The sequence below is a fragment of the Chenopodium quinoa genome, unplaced genomic scaffold, assembly GCF_001683475.1.
Source record: "Chenopodium quinoa cultivar QQ74 unplaced genomic scaffold, ASM168347v1, whole genome shotgun sequence".
NCBI lineage: Eukaryota > Viridiplantae > Streptophyta > Magnoliopsida > Caryophyllales > Amaranthaceae > Chenopodium > Chenopodium quinoa.
In genome coordinates, this window is record NW_018743555.1 from 2,184,697 (window position 1) to 2,211,070 (window position 26,374).

General features: G+C 39.1%; 1 protein-coding gene across 1 annotated transcript; it reads left to right on the forward strand.

The window, feature by feature from the left end:
* The first annotated feature begins 1,405 nt into the window (after positions 1 to 1,405).
* LOC110740311 (L-ascorbate oxidase homolog) lies at positions 1,406 to 5,928 on the forward strand. Its single transcript, XM_021920798.1, has 8 exons — positions 1,406 to 2,057; positions 2,516 to 2,625; positions 3,607 to 3,877; positions 3,968 to 4,070; positions 4,157 to 4,502; positions 4,675 to 5,040; positions 5,138 to 5,216; positions 5,320 to 5,928. The coding sequence occupies exons 1-8, from the start codon at positions 1,908 to 1,910 to the stop codon at positions 5,524 to 5,526; spliced, it is 1,632 nt and encodes a 543-aa protein (XP_021776490.1). The 5' UTR covers positions 1,406 to 1,907; the 3' UTR covers positions 5,527 to 5,928.
* The last annotated feature ends 20,446 nt before the right edge of the window (positions 5,929 to 26,374 follow it).

A 26,374-nucleotide genomic window follows, 5' to 3' on the forward strand; every position in this document is an offset into this window, starting at 1 on the left:
TACCGAGGAAATTGCCTTAAAACTGCCACCACGTTCCGTATTTTTGTTAACCGTTGAAATAATTCGAAAAATCCTTCTAACAGCTTCTTTAGGTAATTTTCACTTCCAATACTTGAAAATAAAAATTAGGGGCAATTGTAGGGCCCGTATTTACATACGACCCAGTATGTTTAGGACACCAATCCAAGTTCAAAGACTTAGCAAAATAAACAAGAACGACGTGATTGGAGTAAATAAGGAAAGCAGCATCAAGAGTATCAATCAAGAAGATACTTGCCAAAGATACACCTACAGAACAGGGAACAAAATAAATCAAGGGGATCTCCTACATTTCAAATATATTCTGAATATCTATGCAAACCTTAGGGATTTCTAGGTATAAATAAGAAGAATTAGGTATTATAATACTCATGTACGCTCATATATAATTCAATATAAATAGTTTTCTCTGCTTTTATCTACGGAACTACGTCCCTACTGAACAAGGAGGCTTGTCCTTAATCAGTATTGTATCTCTAATCTCATCTTCTTGTTCTTATTGAATATTTACTGCTTACTTATTGATTATTTATTGCTTTATTACCGTTCTTATTTGCTTTATATATTATTGGTAGAATGATTGTTATTACCCCTTAAAACATAGCAAATTCTTAGATGTCCTAGCTGAGATTTGCCCAAATAGCAGGTATGATAAGTCATCAATAATTCGATTTTAATTTGATTTAAAGATAAAAATGACACGATAAGTGTTAATGATACGATATTAAAAATGACACATAAATGACATGATAATCACCCAATAATAAGGTAATAGCTTAATAATAAATCTAGTTTAAAAATGACCTTATTTGAATATTGATTGTGAAATCAAATTCAGCCAAACCCAAAGAGGATCCTCAATACTGAATCAACCTTATTCTAATCGAATTGAACTGAACTCATCGAATCGAAATCAACCATACTGGAATCAACTTGCTCAAAGTCATCCAACCTGATATTAATTCGGTTTAACCCGTTTTGAACCCGATATGAATTTATCAAATCCAAATATGAACTGTCAGAAGTTGACCCAAACCAAACACGACAGATTTGACCCGACCCAAACCAAGACGAGTTAAAAAGATAACTTTGACCCGAACATACCCGACTCGAATAGATCCAACCCGTTGCAAGTCAATCCAAACTTTTATCCGTTTATTCGACTTGACACCCCTGTTCGGTTATTTAAGAGTAAACACAATTAAAAAATGAAACCGTGTCAATTATTTCAAAACCGAAAAAGTGATTACATATCATAGCTCCTAAAAAAGGCCACATGGTAATAACAGCCCCAAAGAAAACAACATGACATAAACAGTAACGCGGAATCAAGTACCCATCCGACTACATTCAGTACAGCTCATGGAATTTAATCATCCCTCTGTCTCCAAAAACAACCTCGTCTTCTCTTCTCTTCTCTAACATTTATTTATTCACAAATCCAATGATATTACTCGCAAAGTCGCAATAAATGTACTTCACTACTACAGTAAAGTACGTATTAATGAAATCTCTTCACCCAAAATCTACTACTACAAGCTATAACACCGACAACACATACAGTTACACTAGTCCACACACCATTTTAAAAATCCCATTATAATAATCATTTTATTTACAAAGTATTTATTTATTATTCCGAATCCGCGCTTCTTTGCTTTATAAAAAGATATCCATAATTCAAAAAAAGAAAAAATGAAAGAAAGCATTCATTCCACCTTGCTTTATCCATGAATAAACTGTACATTATATAATTAGATCTGTAACTTAACATACAAGTTCTCTTCTACCAAAGTTCATCGATCATCATACACCCTTTGCTTTTTTTATTTTTTTTAGCTCCGAGTTACTCACTGAGTCACTGAGAAATGAGTGATCTAAAGAAGAAGAGTGTGTTATTGTTATTTTTAGTGGTGTTATTGACAATTATTGGAAGCAGTTTAGCTGAGAGTCCTTACAGATTTTTTACATGGAATGTTACTTTTGGTGATATTTATCCTCTTGGTGTCAAACAACAGGTACGTCTTTCTTTGTTTGTTGATGTTATATTGTAATTTAATGAGCTCGTATTCGTCACGTTTAATTAGGTTGTACTTGACAAGGTTATTCTTGGAGAGTTGGAGTTATTGAAAATTTTGTCTTAGGAAAAATAAAAATATTGAATATTACAAATTTTATGTAGTTTTCATTGTGTATACGAGTGCACTTAAGTATATTGAAACTCGATAGGTAGGGGATTGAGTCAAAATGTCTGGAAAAAGTTGTTACATTGTTGAATATAGTAGTAATAGTTTACAATCAAAATTTTCAATGTGTTACATCAATCGTAAAGGTTATTTTGATAAATTAATTCCGAGGTATTTGTAAAAAGATAAGAGGGTGTAATCTAATGGTTCTATTCTGTGGAGGATAATCTGTGATTAGTTGTTTGTTGTTGATAATATTTTAATGGGTTGGTTTAATTTTGATGAAACAGGGGATTTTAATTAATGGGCAATTTCCAGGACCACCAATTGAGGCAGTCACCAATGACAATTTGATTATTAGTGTATTTAATAGCTTGGATGAACCATTCCTCCTTTCCTGGTAAATTCTTGTTTTCCCATCTTTTGATTTGATCTAGTTTTTGCCCATTTACTCAATGTTGATTGTACATATTAGAATTGGAGATGAAGAAATTGTTAACCAATTATTGAACTTATTCATTTATTTATTTATTTATTTGTAATTGCATTTTTACACTCATGTACATAGAAATTCTTTTTTTTTTTTTTTTTTTTTTTTGGCTGTATGGATGTCAACTAGCCTTATGGTAAAATCTTGATTGGATCGCGTGCTCGAGTGTGAGTCAATTCCCTTTGTTGATATTTAGAAAAATCAGTGCTTTCTTGTTAGTGATTGCAGTATGTTTTAGGTTGTTGCAATATGATGTTGATATATATAGTATATGGTAGGTTATTGTATTATAAACCTTTGCCAGTTTCCAGTTTTGACAGAAATTTATTGATGATTCTAAATTGAGGCACTGAGGCAGTAGTATGATTGTATTTTGTATGAAGTATATTGTCTTTACGCGGGCAAATGTTGAGTTCTGTCTCTAAAAATAAATCGCTTACATTATACAAAAGTGTGTTTTTGACCAAATGTTTACTGAAGGATTTTCGCCTACATAATGAATCAGTACAAGGCAAATTGTTTGGGAAATCAGCATGGTGAAGTTTTACACTTACATAGCTCCATAAGATGGTTAATCTTGTGTTATAAAGGAATAGGCTATTGCGTATAACAGCTCCGAGTAGTTGACATTGACTCTTAATTGAGAGATTATGATCGAATCCTTACAAATCTTTCGTTATCTTAGTTTAATACAATGCAGAGCATGTATCTTTATACACATCTGGATCCCGGTCACCAAAGGGCCAGACCTGATAATTGTGCAATAAAGCCTTTTATTACACATTGCCACATTGGGTGGGCGACAGTAACCAATGGAAAACAACTTGTAGGTTTGCTGTATTTGGAATGTAATCTGAGATTTTTGAGGTTTTCTTTTCTGAATGGATGTAGGAATGGCATACAACAGAGAAGAAACTCGTGGCAGGATGGTGTATACGGAACAAATTGTCCTATTCCTCCTGGGCAAAATTTTACATATGTCCTCCAAGTTAAAGATCAAATTGGTAGTTACTACTACTTCCCGTCCCTTGCTTTCCACAAAGCTGCCGGAGGTTATGGTGGCATCAGAATTGATAGCCGACCCTTGATACCTGTCCCCTTCCCTCCCCCTGCCGGAGACTTCACTGTTCTTGCTGGGGACTGGTATAAAATGAATCACACAGTAAGTGGAATACTTTGAAATGATATGAATTTTACTTGTCGGACTAAATGTTCATGTATTGAATCCTCCTCCCACTTTCCTAATATGCAGGATTTAAAAGCGATATTAGATGGTGGACATGATCTGCCTTTCCCTGATGGACTTGTCATAAATGGACACGGATCAAATGGAAATACTTTTACAGTTGATCAAGGTACTTGTTTAGGAGACAAAATGGATTTAAATTTTATTGCAGAGAAAATGCTTATAATAATTGGTGGGTGATTGTTTTGGTAACAGGCAAAACATACAGATTCAGGATATCTAATGTTGGGACAGCAACGTCGATCAATTTTAGAATCCAAGGACACAAATTGATACTAGTAGAGACAGAGGGAGACCACACTCTTCAGAATACCTATTCATCCCTTGATGTGCATCTGGGACAATCGTATTCAGTACTCGTTACAATGGACCAACCTCCACAGGATTACTACGTCGTTGTCTCAACCCGTTTCACCTCTCAAGTACTTACCACCACCTCCACTCTCCACTACAGTAACTCAGCAGCTGGTGTTACAGGCCCTCCTCCTGGCGGGCCCACAACTGAGATTGATTGGTCTCTAAACCAAGCCAGATCCGTCAGGTACTTAAGTCTGATTCAGTTTCTTTTATTCAAAGTATCTTCTTGAATCTTGCCAGAGTTTGTTTTTAGTTTTTATTATGAATATTAAGATATAAATGTCTGTTGTACTGATGTAGAACTTGGCGATTTACACTCATATTTTGTTGTTTTGCTTCTCTTGGAAAAAATTCAGGCAAAATTTGACAGCTAGTGGACCAAGGCCTAACCCTCAAGGTTCTTATCATTATGGGATGATCAATACTACACGTACAATCAGGCTAGCAAATTCAGCTCCAGTGATTGATGGAAAGCAGAGATACGCCGTGAATGGTGTGTCTTTTATCCCAGCAGATACACCACTTAAGCTTGCCGACTTCTTCAAGATTTCAGGTGTTTTTAGCCTTGGAAGCATCTCTGACAGTCCTAGCTCTAATGGCGCCAGTCAGCAGACTTCTGTCATGGCTGCTGACTACCGAGCATTTGTTGAAGTTGTCTTTGAGAACTCTGAAGACACTGTCCAGTCTTGGCATATTGATGGCCATGTTTTCTTCATTGTTGGGTACTAAATTTTTATACTAGTTTGTTTCCATTAGCTATATGTACAGAAACTCAGTATATTTCAGAGTCTGATTTTATTGTTATGTGAATTTGACCAGAATGGAAGGAGGACAATGGTCGACTGATAGCAGATCGAGTTACAATCTAAGAGATGGTATTTCGAGATGCAGTGTGCAGGTAAGTTTTACCCAAGAGACAATTTATGAACAACTATTTCTAGGCATCTTAAACAATAAATGTATACACCTAAACTGATTTGCTATCTTGTGTATGATAACAGGTATACCCAAATTCATGGACTGCAGTTTATATGCCACTGGACAACGTCGGAATGTGGAATTTAAGATCTGAAAATTGGGCACGCCAGTATTTGGGGCAGCAGTTCTATCTTCGGGTGTATTCACCTGCTAATTCATGGAGAGATGAATATCCAATTCCAAGCAATGCACTTCTCTGTGGCCAAGCTGTAGGACACAAAAAACCTTGATTCCCAGATTTTGCCTTAATTGCTTCCAGGTGACAATGTGACATGGAATTGCTTATGGAGATGGATCAAAGCTAGAAGCAATATACTCAAACACCAGGCCTACTCGCTTATATGAGAGGCTTCGGCAGTTTAAATTAGCATTGTATTACAGTCTATTGAATTTTTTACTAACTTTGTCCGTATTTAGTTGTCACATTATGAATTTTTATTACACGGTGACAATTATTTTCGAACAAAGGGAGCAAGTAAATCAGATGGAGTGACTTTCACTATGTTGATTACATTTTATTATTATTATTATTTTATTTATATTTTATTTTTACTGTGTAATGAATTATGCAGAAAGACTCAGTATAGTGATTGCTAAACTTAGTAGACATGCTATAAGAATTATCAATTATGAAACTTCCAAATCTTCCGGAGAATTACTTCCTCCGTTCTTTTATTATTGCACCACTTGCCATTTTAAGAAGTTTCACAAATATTGCACCATTTCCTCTTTAGGAAAAAAATTATTTGTGTTCACACTACAAATACCTAACATACCCTTGCTTTTTCACATTTACTTTTTAGTTTATTAATATGTCACATGGGCAATTTTGTATTTTTACTTTTCTCTCTCTTACTTTTTTCCACTACCAAAATATTTGTACCCAACCCCTATGGTGCAATAATAAAAAAACGGAGGAATATATCAAACTGAAGAATATTGTAAATTAGGAGAACCTAGCAAAAAACTGTCCCACCCCTATGGTGCAATTAGGGGTGTACACCGGTCCAAAACCGGACCGGACCTGGACCGGACCTGTTTGGACCGGGGACCTGAATTGGGTAATTATGAGGACCGGGGACCGGACCTGAATTAACAGGTCCGGTTCCGGGCCAGATCTGAAAAATCAGGTCCGGTCCGGGTTTGGACCTGAATGGACCTGTTTTGTGTCTTTTTCGTTTTTTTTTAATACAAAACCTGTTGGACCTGCATATGGACCTGCATATAGACCTGTTTTGTGATTTTTAGACCTGTTGCATAATTTAATAATTACATACAAACCAAAATTATCAATTACAAAACTACATAAAGTCTATAAAGTCCCGATTCTCAAACACCAAAAATACAAATGAGTCCACCGAAAATACAAATAAGTCCACGAAAACTCAGTTTCAATTTTTCAGAGTTTGGTTTTCTTCTTCCTTTTTTTTTTTTTTTTTTTTTTTTTTTTTTTTTTTTTTAATTACGATTTTCCCGGGTTTCAGGTCCGGACCTGAAAACCCCGGGTTTGGACCGGGTCCGGACCGGGACCGGGAACCTGGATTTTTAAGAACCGGGACCGGACCTGAATCAACAGGTCCGGGTCAGGTCCGGTCCGGTTCAGGTCGGTTCAGGTCCGGTTTCAGGTCCGGGCCAATTTTTGTACACCCCTAGGTGCAATAATAAAAAAACGGAGGAAGTATTATATATCAAACTGAAGAATATTGTGAATTAGGAGAACCTAGCAAAAAACTGTCCAGATGAACTCGGTCAGAGGGACCCATGCCCGCGCATCGCATTCCCTAAGTCTACGAGTCCCGAGGCCGACCAGGCTCGGCGCGCGTGCGTGGTATAACACCCACCTCCCACTCACTCAACTAAGTAGTGCTTTTAGCACTACTGTATAAAAACAAGGGAAAATACTCTTCCCCAACCAATGTGGGACTTCATCCTTTCATTTGTTTTTCTCTCTCTTTGTTTTTGCCCAACTCTCTTGTTTTATATCAAGAACTTCCAACAAGTTGGAGGAACTTAGACCCCAATCAAGCAGCTAGGAATTTGTTAAAGATTTTAAGGGGTATTAATAATCGAATTTGCTAAAAGAAAGTAACACAATCTCCAAATGAATGAATCAAGGGCTATAAAAATAATTATAAATCGAAGAGCAAATATCAAAATAAGAGAGACATTTCTGAGTAAGGACGAAATGATGTCCTTAAGAACGACATAAATTAGAGATTTTAGTATAAAAGTGTAGTAAATTGATTAGACAATGTGTGAATAAATTCTATTACAAAGAGCATCCTATTTATAATGACTTGTAAGTCTAATAAAGGTAAATATTGAAGAATCTTCGTTATTATGGTAATGTTTACAATATTGATTGGCATGTTCATCTTTTAGGAAGTGTTGACTTGGTGATTGATATTTCTTTCATTTGCTCCCTCAATCTCTTTTTTTTTTTTTGACACATGTCCCTCAATCTTGAGAGAGCCTTTTCTGTACACTCGGGTAATTTGCTCATTATCTTTTGCTCATTTAAATGAGAAAAAATTAATAAACAAATAATTTGGGTGTATATAACAAATTCTACAATCTTGGGATGTAATTGTGCTAACTGCTCAAGCCTTCATTACAAGTCATCAAATGGTTTGACCTTTGAAGGGAAGCACCTTTCTCAGAAAGGCGGTTGACTTACTCAAAATGGTGCAATTAAGTCCATACTATCCATGCTCAGTTGGGACTGTTGCGCGAATAATATTTCGTCAATCAAGTTATTACTTTCCTGACTGAGCTTTATTTGATTGATTCTATAGTCTTGATCGATTTCATAAATAAGATCTTGGGAAATTATCAATGGTACATCACCCAAGGTTCGAGAGTTTATCAATGGTACACCTACTTAACTATTGTTTATCAGTGGTACACTCAAGGTTTAACACACTCATCTTCCGTAACCACTCCGTTAAACAAATGTTAATTCTATACTATTTTTGGCTTTTTCGATTTTTTTAACTTAAAACAATCCCTCCTTTTTTCCGCTCTTTAATTTCCCTCCCCTCGAAATCGAAACATTACCTTAAAATCACCACTTCCATTCATAGGCAATGAATCACAATATTTATTTTCTGTAAGTAATGGTACACCACCATTCCCATAACACTCATCTCCTATCTGACTCATCCCTTCCAAAGGAAAATTAATCAAATAGTTATGATGATCATGCACAGCAGCATAACCGACCCCAACGAATCCACTAGATTACTGACAAGGCAATAATCGCGTCGTTGAGCGACTACACCTAAATCAAATGAATTTATAACGCTCTACTGACCTAATACGTGTATAGGGTAAATAGAGGGGTCGAACCACAGGGAGAAATGCTTAAGCACTGCATTCATTACCTAGGGTCTAAGCTATCTCGGAACAAGAAGTGTGAATAACTAAAAGGTTAAACTAAGAACGAAATGGATTAAAATTAATATAGCTAGGCACCAAGGGAAATGGGTAGGTGAAGTTGATGCTTGATCATGCAATAACAAAGTAGCATATCAATGGTAAACTAAACATGCATGAATACCGAAGTAAAGGGGTCCAATCTAACCGCCTTCCGGGGTTAATTGGTTTCTCCTAACATAGCCTCTATGTTTCCACATTAGAACCATATATTAGAAGGTGCAAACAAAGAATTATCGATAGTAATGAATCTCAACCAAGTCAACTTCCGTTACTTGTTAGTAAAGACTCATCTTTGATCAACTAACAATGTGCACTTGCAAGAAAGACCAAAGAATATCAAGCATGTAAAGACTTTAATCACCATTAACATAACCCCAACATTATAAGCATGAACAATTAGCAACTACACCATCCCCACACCCTTGGCTAGGTGACTACTCACAAATCATATTGAAAACAATATCAATCATCAAATCAATAAGCATCAACATGATTAATAAGCAAATAAGAAAAATAAAAGCAAATAAGCAAAATCAAAAACAAAGGTAAAGAGAAAGAGTAAGAGATTGCTCATTAATTGAAGATGAAGGTCTACAAAGGATTGAACAAAACTCCTTCTTCAAAATCCAAGTTCATCAATGAAGAAAACCACACTTTCTCTCTCTACCAATGAAGACTAATAGTGTTTCTCTCTCTAGATTAAGCTAAAATTGTAAAAAAATTAAAACTAAGTTAATCCCCTTCAAAACGTTCTAAGATGGGACTTATATAGTCCGTATAGAGCCAACTGATAAAAGGAGAGGTCCGACCGAACAAATGGGAAGGTTCGTCCGGACTACAGGGTAGGTTCGGCCGGACTACAGGGTAGGTTCGGCCGAACCATGGGTAGTTTCGGTCGAACCTCCCTGATCCTGGTCTGGTCGAACTCCTGTGGTTCGGCCACTCCTGCAAAACTGCCAAATTTCATCTTGCCCCTGCCTCAACGTTCGGCCGAACCACTGAGCAGGTTCGGCCACAGCTTGGTTCGGCCACACCTTCAGGAGGTTCGGCCGAACCTCTTCTGAATCATGCTTCCTCCAACTTCCCTTGTGCTTAGCTTCCTCCTCTTGAAAATCCTGATGGTTCTTACAAAGCATAAGCATGAAAATCACAATAAGAACAAAGCGAGAAGACTAAGAAAAGGGAAGATAAAGGAGAGAGAAAGGAGGAAGCAACACTTAGTAAAAATGCTTAGAAAAAGGGCCAAACAAGTGCAAATGAGGGGAGAATCCTTAGAGAAAAAGGATAAAAGAGTGGCATAAATGCCACTCATCAAAATCCCCCACACTTGCCTTTTGCTTGTCCTCAAGCAAGGAATACTAAAACAAAAAGACAACACACACAACAAGCATAATATGACAAGGGTTAAGAAAATCAATCAAGCTTCACAATGGGAAATGCTCCAAATGGACTCTAACATAGGGACATGAATCAAAGAATGCTTACTTTTCTCAACTCAAAGAGGGGGAACACGTTCTAAGATGCTCATGGTTGAAGGAGACAAACCTAAGCTAAGCGTAGAGAACTAATGATTTCATCCTCTGCCCTAGCTCCAACCAAGACGGTCCGCGTTCTCTCCACTAGCTTCAAATCATCCCCAAGTTAGCTCCTCATGATTCTTCGAGGGAACCGAAAAAAGAAATTTTATGTGGAGTCATAAGGTTATCCCGACATCTCAACTATGCACACTCTTTCCATAGGGTTGAAATCTATCTCCCTCCACCGTTCTTTGACCGCACTTCTCCAAGTCCAAGGGTCTTAACTTGGGTTGTAATGTCACGGCTAGGGGTTAAGGTTGGGAATTAATTTGAAAATTTTGGTGGCAAATCCTGAGTGAAGCAAAAGAGTGGCCATCTCTCAAGAACAACCTAAGAATTGAACCTAAATTCAAATTACAACCTTCAATACAAAATTTCACAACATTACTTCATTTCTCTTATCATTTTCTCTTTTTTTTTTTCAACTTTTCTTTCTCTTTTTTTTTCTCCTTTTTTTTTTTTGGACTTCATACGTTGCATCCTTCCTCACAAACTTTTTGCAAATATTTTCTTTCATGAACAACTTTCAAAATCTCACTTGAACCAATATTCACAACTTTCTTGCCCTATAACCAACACTCTCGAATTCAAACCTCAAAAGCCAATGCTTCACTAACTACAATGGTTGGTAGAACATAGGCCGATAGGTTTGTAATATATATGGATAGATCAAGAAAGGGGAATGAGGCCCAAATTGGTTAGCAAGTGGGTGGATGTAAAAATGAAAACCAAATTTGTAACAAAACACAAAGAAAACAAAGAAAAATGAGAAGAAATGCCCTCTTCCTCCTTTAAAGTTGTTTGGTCACGATCTCGGGAGCTAAATACCAACACAAATATTGAGACATGCATAGTTAAGGATCCAAAGCGCCGCTCACAAGAATGATGAAGGCTAGAACAAATGACGCTCACACGGGATAAAAATAAGCAAATACCAACCAAGGGAATCCTATTCACTACGGAGAGCAACACCATCTTACCACTTTCCCGTGAACTAGGGGGTTCAAACGTCATCAAAAGTTATAAACCGGGCTACCTTAGCTTATAATGTGTCTAATTCAACCTTAAGCATTCTTAAACCGTGTAAACCCTCATCAATTAGGAAGGTAAGCATTCAAAGTCATGTCATAAAAAAGGCACACAAATTCTCAAATCCAAATGAATGAGCAAATCCACATCAAAAATATTTCAACTTGCCATAGTCATGCTTGTTACACAAAAGAGAACAAGAAAAACACACAAAAAGGAGGAAGAAATTAAAAAGGTTCATAATCGAGGCATGTAAATCAAATAAATCCCAATCGACGTACAAGTGATCGTTGATATCAACATCAACGATCCCAGGTTTCTTGGAACCAAAATTAATCAACCTCGAACCATTCAACTCTTCCTAAACTAGACCTAAACTAAGCATTCAAAGAAAAAGAAAAAGAAAGAGAGGAAAGGTCTCACCGAATGCCGCTTGAAATATAAGACAAGGTAATATATCCAATCTCACCAAGGGAGCTAGTGTTGCTCCTTAACGTCCTACATCTCCGCTTCAAGCTTCAATAAAGATGAGCCAAACAAAAGAAACTACAACAAACAAGAAAAGGTTAGAAAACAAAGAAAAAGACTAAAGAAATAAACAAAAAGAAGAAAAAAAAATAAATAAAAAAGTTATCTACAAAGTTTGGATTAAAGGGATTTGGATTTTCGGGAAATTTGGATTTTTTTCTCGGGAGCATCTTCACCTATAAAAACTCAGGAATCATCAAAGAAAATCATCAGAAATCAGCAAAAATAATCATAAAACATCATCATCATCATCACATCACCACATCAATATCATCACAACATCACCATCTCATCACATCACCTTCACAACATCACCAACATCATCACCACCGTCACAACGCCACATCAATACCACAAGGCCACTATCCTCACTATCCTCCTTATGTGCAAGTAACTACCCTACCACTCTATCTTCCTATGTACACTTCAACCAACCAAAAGGAAATCCTCCCCCACACTATTCTTTTGCTCGTCCCGAGCAAAAGTGACAAGTAAGAAGATTGGGGGGGGGGGGGGAAGATCCCTCATCACTGGTTATCATCTCCTCGCCCTCTAGGTTGAGGGGGGTTATTAGGATCAAACCCGGGAGTGTCCATGAAAGGGTGGAAGGGTTGGTTAAAGTGCTCATAGGGCCACCCTTGGGCACCCCAACCACCATCAAAAGGAGCGGAGGCGGATGTGGATGCCGGGTCATAAGCCGGATCACAGCCACCCGGACGATAGGGGTCATATGGAGGGGTGCCAACGCGTTGGGAAGGGTTGATGGGACCTTCCCAATAGGCGTAGCAAGGGGGGTGGGGTGTTGAGGGTCATAGGGTCCCCAATGATTGACGGAACCCTCTTGAGGAGGGTGGTAAGGGTAGTTCACATAGGGCACTTGAATGCCCGCTTGCACAAGATTGTCATAATTTGCCCTCGCGTAGTACCCGCATTGCTCAATGGATGCTTGATTGTCTCGACGGATATCATCGAGGGTACTACGAAGGGCATTGAAATCAAAAGGAGGAATGGAAGAAGAAGAAGATGCCTCACCTCCCCCGCTAAGGGGGGGAATGATTTGCTCTTGATGGAGGACCGGTGGAGGTTGACGAACTCCACCCCGGGCTTTAGTTCGCCTCAGCTCATTGGGGATATTTTGCTGAGGGATCTTCCATTTGAGAGGAGCGGAGTGGTCCACCGAAGTGAGGTTGGGGTCCGGGAGGACACACCATTCGATCTCCCTATCGACCAAGAGGATGAAACGGCGCTTGCTATTAGTGTAGTTGAGGAAGCAGCTGTGACGGAGGGCGCTTATGGAAAGAGTATAGGGAGGGAACTCGTCGGTGAGCTCTTCTCGGGTTTGGTGCACGGGTGGGAGCAATTCAATTTGATCTTTGTATGCTCCATTCTTCAAAGAAAGAGCAATGATAGTAATCATGCCACCCATAAATATCTCATCACCGAGACGGTTATCCCTAGTATCCAAGAGTCGTTGGATAAAGGTGGAGGAGCATTGAAATTTGAGTTGTTGAGGATTATCGGCCAAGAATAGGCAAGCAACCTCGTCTTTTACCATGGAGCCGAGGTTGGCTTTGAAGAACACGGCATATTGGAGAAGCCGTACAAAATACCTCAAGGCTATATGAATGATGTTGTTGACCTTTGAGGTATTGGTTTGGAACCTATCCTTGTTTGTGATACTCCTCCACCACTCTTGCTCGTTGTAAGGAATGCGATGGGAGGAGGTCATTTCAGACGGGCGTGCCAAAAGAAGATCTCATTTAGATCACTTTCCGTTAGAGAGTGATCCTCGTTGAACATTCTGAAGTGAATCATGAGTTGAGGATCCTCATCGACATCTTTCAGCTCAAAAACTTCCTTGCGAAGAGAGGCAAGGAATTCCAAAGTCACACGCTCGTAAGTGTGAGCGTGGAGGTGAATGAAGTCACCCCATCCAAAGTTTTGAGCCAACCTTGTCACATTATCCAATATTCCCAGCTTCCTCAAAGTTTGAGGGCAAAAGAACCTTGTAGACCTAATCGGACGCTTGACGAGTGATTCATATATGGGCCAAAATTGCTCGTCCGAAGCAATAATTCCATGATCATTGATGCCGGGAGGAGGTGGGAATTGCGGCCCTGAAGATTCTCCCACCCTCTTCCTCTTTGACTTTCCTTTTCCCTTGCCGAACATCTTGATTCTACAAATTCACCAAGAGAATATCATCAGAACAAATTGATAAGAAACGACATAAGAAGCCAAGTACTTAGCCAAGGTAAAAGTGTATGCATGAGAGTATACAATTCAAGGCATGCATGAATACATTTGAACCAAGGTTTGAATAAGAATTCCTATGTCATTCCTATATTAGTCCTAACAAGGTCTAGGTGAAATTTGGCATGATGTCCCCTAATTTTTCATGATATCCATTCATCAAACCATCAAAATCAAACCAAAACAATGAATAGCAATCTCCAACAACATCCAACTCATGCATTTCTCAATCATAAAATGGTAACATGAACACCCTAGAATGAAATCAACAATCAAAGACATTGAGATCAAAATAAAACCAAGGTAAACATGCATAATCATCATAACAACATGTTCTACTATCAACAACCAATCAATTGCAACAAGTCAATCCAAAGAACCACATGAATTAAACAAGTTATTACTAACAATTTCAAGAATACCATAATTCACACTTAAATATGTAGAACATGGTAAAACTATAAGAAATTAAATAAATAAACTTGCAAAAGCTAGGACAAACATACCACAATTGATTGGAAGGAAGTAAAAACCCAAAAACACCAAAGCACTTAAACCCTTGAAATTGGGGAAAATGGAAAGATGGGTATTTTGTGAGGAGTTTTTGGTGGAGATTGTAGAAATTGAGTAAAGGATGGAAAATAAGTGAGAAAGGGTGAAGATTAGAGTGATTTTGATGGAGATTTGAGGTTGTAAGGGGAGGTGTAATGGAGGTTTAGAGTGAGAAGGAGAAGAAAGAGGTAGGTGACGAAAATGGGAGTTGTGGTCACGAAAATACAGGCAAAATAGAACTTATGGCAGCAGTTTTTTTTTCAAATCTGAAGAGAGGTTCGGCCGAACCAAGGGTATGTTCGGTCGAACCACAGTAGAAGTTCGGTCGAACTCCCCTTTGGTTCGGTCGAACCATTGCCAAAACTCAACTTTATGAAATCCGGGCAAAAAGTTCCAGCAAAATCGCAAAAAGAGAGGAGTGACTGAACCCAGGAAAGTTCGGTCGCACTACAGTTTAAGTTCGGTCGAACCATCCAGGGGTTCGGTCGAACCTGTGCTGGAACTTCAAATTTGCAAATTTTGGCAGAAAGTTGCTGAAATTTTCTAAAAATTAAGGAGTGACCGAACCCAGGAAAGTTCGGCCGCACTACAGTATAAGTTCGGTCAAACCTCCCAGGGGTTTGGTCGAACCTTCTGCCAGAATGCAATATTTTGTTTTTGGCAGAATGTTGCCATAAATCCTTGAAAATGCTGTAGTGGCCGAACCTGAAGTGGTTTGGCCAAACTCCCATAAAGAATCACGCAAGTAAAAATAGTCCTTAACACACATCTAAACACCATACAATCATGCTATATGCAAAGCATATCTAAAACCCAAGCACAATCAAAACTCAAAAATCCCAACAATCCAAAGTTTTAGATGGAAAAATAGAAGCAACATGAAAAGAAAAAGTATAAAAGGGTTAGAAACTCGGGTTGCCTCCCGGAAGCGCTTTTGGTTAACGTCGTTAGCTCGACGTTCTTTGAGTTGATCAAGGAGGGTTGAATTGACGATGCACATCAAGAAGTGTCACAGAAATCGGTTCATCACTTGGGAATCCTTCATAATAGGGCTTGAGACGGTGATCGTTGACTTTGAAAGGAGAGTGGCCGTCTTGGGAGATTTCGTAGGCTCCATATGGAAACACTTCCGTGACAATGTACGGCCCACTCCACCTTGACCTAAGTTTGCCCGGGAAAAGCGTCAAGCGGGAGTTGAATAGGAGGACTTTTTGGCCTTTGACGAATTCCTTCTTGACAATTTGAGCATCGTGCCAAGCCTTAGTTCGCGCCTTATACATGCTTGCGCTATCGTAGGCATTCATCCTCAACTCCTCTAACTCATGTAGCTCTAGAAGCCTTTGCTCACCCGCACTATGGAGATCAAAGTTGATTTGCTTGATTGCCTAATGCGTTCGATGCTCCATCTCCACGGGCAAATGACAATTTTTCCCATAAACAAGCTTGTAGGGAGTGGTCCCTATTGGAGTTTTGAAGGCAGTCCTATAAGCCCATAGTGAATCAATAAGTTTGGAGGACCAATCCTTCCTTGTCCTAGCAACCGTCTTCTCCAAAATCACCTTGAGCTCTCTATTGGTGACCTCCGCTTGACCACTCGTTTGAGGGTGGTAAGCAAGCCCTCACTTGTGAGACACCCCATACTTATCAAGTAGTCGAACGAAGGTGTGGTGCTTGAAATGCGATCCCCTTTCACTAATTATTGCTCTTGGAACACCAAATCTCGGGAAGATCACTTTCTTGAAAAGATTGACCACCACCTTAGAGTCATTCGTTGGAGAAGCCACGGCCTCCGCCCACTTAGACACATAGTCAACGGCGACCAAAATATACATGTTCCCATGTGAAGAAATGAAAGGGCCCATGAAGTCTATAGCCCACACATCAAAAACTTCAAGCTCAAGGATGGGGTTTTGCGGCATTTCATCCCTTCTAGAAATATTCCCCATCCGTTGACATCTATCACAAGTTTTGACAAATATCCACGCATCCTTGAATAGAGAAGGCCAAAAGAGCATAGATTGAAGGACCTTTGAGGCGGTCTTTTGAGCACTCATATGCCCACCACAAGGAGATGAGTGGCACATATGGAGAACACTTTGAACCTCGTCGTTGGGGACGCATCTCCTCAACAAACCATCGACCCCTCTTTTCAATAAAATGGGATCATCCCAAATGTATCTCTTGGCCTCATGCTTGAGTTTTCGACGTTGTTGCGAAGTGAAATCCGACGGTATGGCACTACAAGCTAAGTAATTCACAATATCCGCATACCACGGCTCCGATTTCACTTCAAGGATATAAAGCACATCATCTATTGGCAAGCCATCATCTTCAAACCTTGCACCGCCCAACCTTGTGGGTGATCCGCCACCATATTCTCGGCTCCCTTCTTATCTCTCATCTCATAATCGAAGTCTTGGAGGACTAATACCCATCTCAACAACCTTGGTTTAGCTTCCTTCTTCCCTATCAAATATTTGAGAGCCAAGTGGTCGGTATACACAATTGTCTTAGAACCAATGAGGTAGGTTCTAAACTTCTCGAATGAATGGATAACCGCTAGGAACTCCTTCTCGGTAGTTGTGTAGTTTCGTTGGGCATCATTGAGAGTTTTAGACAAATAATGTATGACATGAAGTTTCCCATCCTTTCGTTGTCCAAGAACCGATCCAATGGCCTCGTCGCTTGTATCGCACATGAGCTCAAATGAAAGAGACCAATCCGGACCTTGGACAATAGGAGCGGTGCAAAGGGCTTCTTTCAACCTATAAAATGACTTATGACAAGCATCATTAAACACAAACTCCTTATCTTGTTGCAATAGGGATGTGAGAGGCTTAGCGATCATTGAAAAATCTTTTATAAAGCGCCGATAAAACCCGGCATGGCCAAGAAAAGACCTCACTTCCCTCACGTTGGTGGGAGGAGGAAGTTTTTCGATGACCTCAACCTTGGCTCTATCAACCTCAATGCCGGCATGGGAAATTTTGTGCCCAAGAACAATCCCACTTTCCACCATAAAGTGGCACTTTTCCCAATTCAACACGAGGTTAGCCCTCTCACACCTTTCTAAGCAACGAGATAAATAAATAGACAATCTTCATAGGTGGCTCCTCCAACGGAGAAGTCATCTATGAAGACTTCTATCTCATCCTCAATCATATCACTAAAAATGGACATCATGCAACGTTGGAATGTTGCGGGGGCATTACAAAGCCCGAAAGGCATCCTACGATACGCATAAGTACCGTAGGGGCATGTGAAAGTCGTCTTCTCTTGATCCTTGGGGTCAATCAGGATTTGGAAAAATCCCGAGTAACCATCAAGGAAACAATAGAAGGAATGCTTTGTAAGCCTTTCCAACATTTTATCAATGCACGGTAGTGGAAAATGATCTTTGCATGTACTTGTGTTAAGTTGGCGATAGTCAATACACATGCGCCAACCGGTAACAATTCTAGTGGGTACTAGTTGATCATGATCATTTTTCAATACCGTCATGCCCCCTTTCTTAGGCACAAATTGCACGGGAGATACCCAATCACTATGAGCAATTGGGTAAATAATTCCCGCATCAAGAAGCTTAGCCACTTCCTTCCGCACAACCTCTTGCATTGAAGGGTTAAGCTTTCTTTGCCTTTGCCTAACGGGTTTGGAATCTCCCTCTAGATCAATTTTGTGAATACATAAAGATGGACTAATACCTTTGATATCATCAATGGTATAACCCAAAGCTTTCTTGTGTTTTCTCAAAACATTGATCAAGAGGGAGGTTTGCTCCTCCGTTAGGTTAGAATTTACAATCACGGGGAAAGACTCATCGGGACCAAGAAATGCATACCTCAAGCCCAAAGGTATAGGTTTCAAGTCTACCTTTGGTGCTCCCTTAACATTGGGGCTCTCTTCTCTTTCTTCAACTTGAAAGAGGTCATGAATGTAAGGAGCCTCTTCTTCCATGCTCGCGCCCTTGCACTCCTTCTTGTTTCCTCAAGCAAATCCTCATAGAATTGTATGTCTTCTTTGTGAGTACCTATCTTTGATTCATTCAAAAACACACTTTCAAGAGGATCATTAGTAGCATGCAAGTGGGAGCGAGAAAATTCATCAAGAACAGTATCAAGAACATCTACCCTAAAGCATTCACTACTTGAGGAGGGTTGTTGCATGACATTGTTCAAATCAAAATCAATAGAATCATTGTCAATTTTCAAGGATACCTTCCCCCTCCTTAACATCGATGATAGCTCTAGAAGTAGCTAGAAATGGCCTACACAAAATTATAGGAATCCTCTCATCCTCATCTATCTCTAGCACATAGAAATCCACGGGGAATGTGAACTTTCCTACCCTAAGGGGAATGTCCTCAACTTTGCCTATGGGGAACTTAACGGAACGGTCCGCTAGTTGGAGAGTAATGTTAGTGGGAGAGAGGGTTCTTACACTAAGCTTTTGGTAGATGGAATAGGGCATGAGACTCACACTTGCTCCTAAATCACACAAGGCTTTATCAAATTCAATGCCATTGATGGAACAAGGGATGGAAAAGTTACCCGGATCTTTCAATTTGGTAGGTAGTTTCTTGGAAAGAATTTCACTACAATTGGCGGTCAAACTCACCGTCTCACACTCCCTTCTCCCACTCAAAAAATCTTTCAAAAATTTGGAATAGTGGGGCATTTGCTTCATAGCATCAACAAAAGGGACGAAAATATGCAAATTCTTAATGACTTCCAAAAACTTCCCAAATTGGGCATCAAGTTTAGCTCTCACAAATCGTTGTGGAAAGGGTAGCTTCTCCTCTCTAGGTTGGCGATTTAGGGGCAAGGGGGTGGATTCTTTTTCCTTGGGCACCTCAACATGTTTTTCCTTCTCAACACTCAATGGCTCATTGGGTTTTTCACCCTCATTCTCTAACTCCACCTCTTCTTGGGGTTCTTCCTCAATTAAAGGGTCACTCCCTACTACCCTCCCACTCCTTGTTGTCACGACATACAAAGGTTTTGGGTTGACTCCTTGACTTGGGATGTGAGAAGAAGAAGAAGAAGATGAAGAAGGGGATGAATTAGATGCAAGTTGAGCAATTTGGGTCTCAAGCATTTTCATATGAGCATTGGTTCGTTTTTGGGCCTCTTCATGTTTCTTTAGATCCTCCTCACGCATTTTTAAAAGAGCATCTAATTTACCCATCACGGGATCTATTGGAGGGGCTTCAAGTTGAAGAGGTTGTTGAGGTGGAGGAAGTTTGGGTTGATGGAAACCCGGAGGCCTATTAGTTTGGTTAGAAACAAATTGGCCCCTATTGCCTCCAGTGCCTTGGTTAGGAACATTGCTTTGTTGATTATTTCCCATGTTACCTTGGTCACCAAAATTTTGATTTTGATGGTCATGGTATCGGGAATTAGGTTGTTGGTTTTTATTACCATACCCCCTTTGGTTAGAGTAGCCTCTTCCATTGAAATTGGAAGGGCCTCCCCCACCTTGGTATTGGTTATCATAACCACCACCACTTTGGTTCCAACCACGGTTTCCACCTTGATTCCAATTCCCCATTTGATTGGAGTTTGGCCTCAAGTTTCCTACATTTCCCATTCTAGGAGCAAAATTCATAGCATTGACATTTTCCATATTACCATCATGTTCATGGGAAGGGGGTTGAACTTCACAAGCATACACACAATGAGAGGTATCATGATCATAGGTTTCACAATTAGAACAAAACATGCATCCTTGGGGCATTGTATTGTAAGAAGAGGGGGAAAGTATCCATACCATTGCCTCCCTTGGTTGAAGGGGAGGTATTACCATGAGGGTTGGACCTTTCTTTCATCAATTCATCCATTTGCTTGGTCATTTTGGAGATTTGGGTAGAAAGGTTGTTGATTGCGTTGGCTTGCTCCAATGCATAAACACCCTTGCTAGAAGTAGCATCCCTTTCTCCTTCGTACCAATCATCATAGTGCTTTGTGGCCTCCTCTATAATACACTCCACTTCATGCTCTCCTTTGTTCATGATTGGACCACCGGCCGGGGCGTCTAGGCTTGTTCTTCCTTGAGGTGTGAGACCTCCATAGAAAGTGTGAATGAGTTAATACTTGGGTATCCCATGGTGTGGGAATTGACGTTGAAGCTCTTTGTATCGTTCCCATGCCGCACTTAGAGACTCACCACTCTTTTGGCGAAAACCTTGAATCAAAGATCGAGCCTCGGCGGTCTTCCTATGGTTATAAAACCTCCTCAAGAAAGCCGTAGCCACTTGGTCCCATGTTGTGAGAGAATTAGGGGGCACCTCCTTCTCTAGCCATTCTAGACCTCTCCCAATTAGCGAAAATGGAAACATTTTGAGGCGAATATATTCTTGAGTCACTCCATTGGCCTTTATTGTGTCACAATATTTCTCAAACTCTTTTAGGTGCTCATGAGGACTCTCAAACTTTCCACCCAAGAATTGTTTCCTCTCAATCAAGGCAATCAAATTAGGCTTGATCTCGAAATTGTTGGCTTGAGTAGTAGGAGTTAGGATCCCACTTTGCGCTCTAAAAGATTCGGGGGCCCCAAGACGACTCAAAGGCGTATTCTCTCCCATTTTAGAACCTTCTTTACTCTCAAACTTATAGGTTGAGAAAGGGTTGATTTCTGAACTCGAAGATGATTTAGGGCTATCTAATTCTTCACTTGAGGGTGAAGAGGGTGGAGTATCTTCTAATTCTCTTACTCCTCTCGTTGGAGTGTGGGAATTTCTACTCCTTGCTCTTGCTTCTCTTCGAAGTAGGGACAAAGACCTCTCTAGCTCTGGATCGATGGGAATCAAAGATCTTGAGCGGGTTCGTCCTCTTTTCATACAACAAAGCTAAGAAGAACGTAAGCACTGACAAGTAACAAAAGTAGCAAACACTAACAAATAAAGATGAGATAGTCTAAAACAAGCAATGAAATAACAATGGAAACCGTCTCCCCGGCAACGGCGCCAATTTGACAAGGCAATAATCGTGTCGTTGAGCGACTACACCTAAATCAAATGAATTTATAACGCTCTACTGACCTAATACGTGTATAGGGTAAATATAGGGGTCGAACCACAGGGAGAAATGCTTAAGCACTGCATTCATTACCTAGGGTCTAAGCTATCTCGGAACAAGAAGTGTGAATAACTAAAAGGTTAAACTAAGAACGAAATGGATTAAAATTAATATAGCTAGGCACCAAGGGAAATGGGTAGGTGAAGTTGACGCTTGATTATGCAATAACAAAGTAGCATATCAATGGTAAACTAAACATGCATGAATACCGAAGTGAAGGGGTCCAATCTAACCGCCTTCCGGGGTTAATTGGTTTCTCCTAACATAGCCTCTATGTTTCCACATTAGAACCATATATTAGAAGGTGCAAACAAAGAATTATCGATAGTAATGAATCTCAACTAAGTCAACTTTCGTTACTTGTTAGTAAAGACTCATCTTTGATCAACTAACAATGTGCACTTGCAAGAAAGACCAAAGAATATCAAGCATGAAAAGACTTTAATCACCATTAACATAACCCCAACATTATAAGCATGAACAATTAGCAACTACACCGTCCCCACACCCTTGGCTAGGTGACTACTCACAAATCATATTGAAAACAATATCAATCATCAAATCAATAAGCATCAACATGATTAATAAGCAAAGAAGAAAAATAAAAGCAAATAAGCAAAATAAAAAACAAAGGTAAAGAGAAAGAGTAAGAGATTGCTCATTAATTGAAGATGAAGGTCTACAAAGGATTGAACAAAACTCCTTCTTCAAAATTCAAGTTCATCAATGAAGAAAACCACACTTTCTCTCTCTACCAATGAAGACTAATAGTGTTTCTCTCTTTAGATTAAGCTAAAAATGTAGAAAAATTAAAACTAAGTTAATCCCCTTCAAAACGTTCTAAGATGGGACTTATATAGTCCGTACAGAGCCAACTGATAAAAGGAGAGGTCCGACCGAACAAATGGGAAGGTTCGTCCGGACTACAGGGTAGGTTCGGCCGGACTACAGGGTAGGTTCGGCCGAACCATGGGTAGGTTCGGTCGAACCTCCCTGATCCTGGTCTGGTCGAACTCCTGTGGTTCGGCCACTCCTGCAAAACTGCCAATTTTTATCTTGCCCCTGCCTCAACGTTCAGCCGAACCACTGAGCAGGTTCGGCCACACCTTGGTCCGGCCACACCTTCAGGAGGTTCGGCCGAACCTCTTCTGAATCATGCTTCCTCCAGCTTCCCTTGTGCTTAGCTTCCTCCTCTTGAAAATCCCGATGGTTCCTACAAAGCATAAGCATGAAAATCACAATAAGAACAAAGCGAGAAGACTAAGAAAAAGGGAAGATAAAGGAGAGAGAAAAGAGGAAGCAAAACTAAGTAAAAATGCTTAGAAAAAGGGCCAAACAAGTGTAAATGAGGGGAGAATCCTTATAGAAAAAGGATAAAAGAGTGGCATAAATGCCACTCATCAATTACCACCTCCCCTAATCGGCTAATCCTTGAAGGAGTTGTGTCTTCGATAAGTGCAATTACTAGATATATCAAGGATCACTATTATGGAGATAATAATTAAGTTCGTTCTCTTGGGGCGTCATCATCTGTTGCTAGACTATGAGAGATGATCTTTGGGCTAGTCAAATGGTCCAAAGCCCGCTAGAATGGATCCTATGAGGTCACACACAAGGGTATTGGGTTAAGCAAGTTAGAGGCCCGTTAATGGGCCTCATGAACAATTAACTAATCATGAAATGTATTGGGCTAGCATAGTTAGATTAGAATTAGGTTTTGGGCTTTTTACATGGGCTCTTATTTAGAGATGAGATCTATAAATAAGATCCATGCCTAGGGTTGCAAGTAAGGAGTCATAATTCACACACAGTGTATTTTGACATCAAGGCAACCAATCCCAAAGACCCTAATTCCTCTCTCTAACTCACGGATTTCTCTCTCCTCCCCTCGTCCGTACGGCCGGCCACCTTGGTGGCGCGTGTGGTGGTTCGTGGTGGTCCATGGTGGTTCGTTGCTCGCACTTCTCCATAGAAGGTCAATTGAAGGGTTCAATTGCAACTAACTAGCATTAGTGGAGGTCTTAATCTGTGCCCGTGGACCAAGTAGAGGAATCACGCTTGAGGTTCTTTATCTCCCAATGTTCTTGCTCGATCGCACGTGGAATCACGCTTCAAAGCTATGATTATATGTTCTTTATGTGTTATGCATTAGATCTTGGGATTATGTACTGTATGAATATGATTCATGTTTTTCCGCTGCGTAGTACCTATAATTCCCTACAGTGGTATCAGTTAGCCTATTGCATTTACGCATATTGACTATAATTCTTTGATAGTCCACAATTTTAATTCAATTAGGAGGGAGAATAATTTAATTATGGTTCAATTGTTATATTTAATGTGATTAAACTTTTGGAATTAATTAAATGTGATTTAATTATGCTCAAAGTAGCCATTAAGAGGACCGAATTAAGCCCTAGACCATTCAGAAATTTCGAATCCTAGAACCCTAGTTTCGGATTTTCGAAAACCCTAAACTAATTTCGAATTATTTCGAAAATTCCTAGCCTAAAATGTGATTTTTGTGCTTGATTTTGATTTAATTCGATTTGTTTTATGTTTCATAATTTTAATCGGATTGATTTATGCATAAAAACGTTTTGTGTATGATCATCGATTTAATTTTAAAATTTAAAATTAAATTGGGATTAATTTTATGATGAACCCTAATTTTAAGATTGAATGTTGATTTAATTTTAATATTTGGACTGATTTGATTTAATTTTAATAAATGTTATTTTAATTAAATTGAAAACAAAAAAAAAAAAAAATAGTTTTGAGGTCGGTAGCCGCGGCTGGGTGGCGCAACCACCCCGACGGCTGCCGACTTGGTGGTAGTCCAAGAGGGAGGGAGGGGAGGGCGGCGATCTAAGGTGGCTGTGGGCAGCAGCGTGCAAGCGTTGCACGACTGCTGCCACGACTACCAGTGTTGCTGCCACGCTGCTGTTGACAGCCAGCCACCGTGGCTAGCTTCGGCTGGCCAACCACGGTGGCCGGTGTGGTGGTACACGATTTAAAAAAAAAAAACTGTTTTGAAAATTATTTCAAGATGATTATGAACTATTTTGGGATAAAATCAGTTTTATTTTGGATAAGATAAAATATTTTGAAAATATGATCTTTTATTTTTAAAAGATAAAATTGGTTTTATTTTAGGATAAAATCAAATATTCAAAACTTGTTATATTTGATATTATCCATATTTAAAGCCAATTAAATTGGTAATTATCCATAATTAAAGTGGTTAATTTTGGATAAGATTTGTTAGGATATTCTGAGCATATTCCAAACGGATAATAATTGATTTAAATAATGTGATTATCCCATAATTAATTTTGGATATAATTGATTTAAAATTTTGTGATTGGCTAGTAATTAGGATAGAATTTCCTAACATTGTTAGGATAATCTTTGAGGATAAATATGATTTATCTTTTAAGATTAAAATAAGATTTGATTCTATCTCATGACTAATTTAGAATATATGATATTTTATTGATGGTCATGAATAATATATGATATTATCTAATTGCATTAATTAAAATATGAGATATTTTGGTGCCATGTTTCCTTAATTATGAACATTCGATTTTGTAGTTTAGGAAAGCATGATGAGTGATTTATTATGTGGCAATTTTATAATATATGATGTTATTTATTGCTATATAATGACTAGTGTGGCCCAGTAGATTACTAAATACGATCTGCGCATTGTGATGTATTTTTGTAATCTTAGTACGGTCTACGTACCGTTAAAGTATTTTTGTAATTTTATTTCATTTTATTTAAGTAGTAGAAAGAATAGAGTAAAATTACAGGTTGCAGTTAATCCAAGAAGCCCATGAAGTGAAGGCCCAAAGGAGCAAGGTGGATGAGATCCATGAAGGTTCAAGTGGGAGTTTTTTGCTTTATTAGTTTCTTAGGATTAGGGGCCATGCTATGTCTTGTTTATGTATTCAGTTTATTATGCATGTTAGATTGTATTGATGTTTTGTGATAATGCGCTAGAGTTCACTATTTAATAACAACATAATAAATCTAGGTCCCAGTAATATTGAGGTTGCTTTTCCAATTAAAAACCCGATGAAACCTTCGATATTTATGATAGGTCATGCCTCAGCTGGGTGTCATACTATATCTTAGGGGAGTGGGGGTAAATCACGTTTTACACTTTTAATTGGTTTTACTCAACAAGGTTACCTAAAGAGTTTAGAACCTTGAAGATAAAGGTAATAATTAAACATGTGATGGTTAATTATTCAACCAAGAATTACAAAGAGTTGTAATCAGTAAAGAATTTACTCACCTTGAAAATGCCAAATGTTTCGGGGGTTTTTGTCCCTTGGGAGAGTTACAACACTGAGACTGGATTCAGCAAAGGACGCCTGTACCTGCAAAGCAAACGGACCGCCGGATGGTCGGTGGTCCGCCTCCGAAGATTAAGTTAGTAAGCGTTCGGTAATAAAATGTGCGGAAGTAAAGTTATCTGCTCGGATTCCAAGCTCAGGTAAAGTGCTGTATGTTCTTTGAAAATGACAGCTCTGTAGTAAGTGACGTATTGTCTCGTATTACGTGTATATTCCTGTCTTGTCATAAATGCGAGAATGTCCCTATTTATAGGGTCC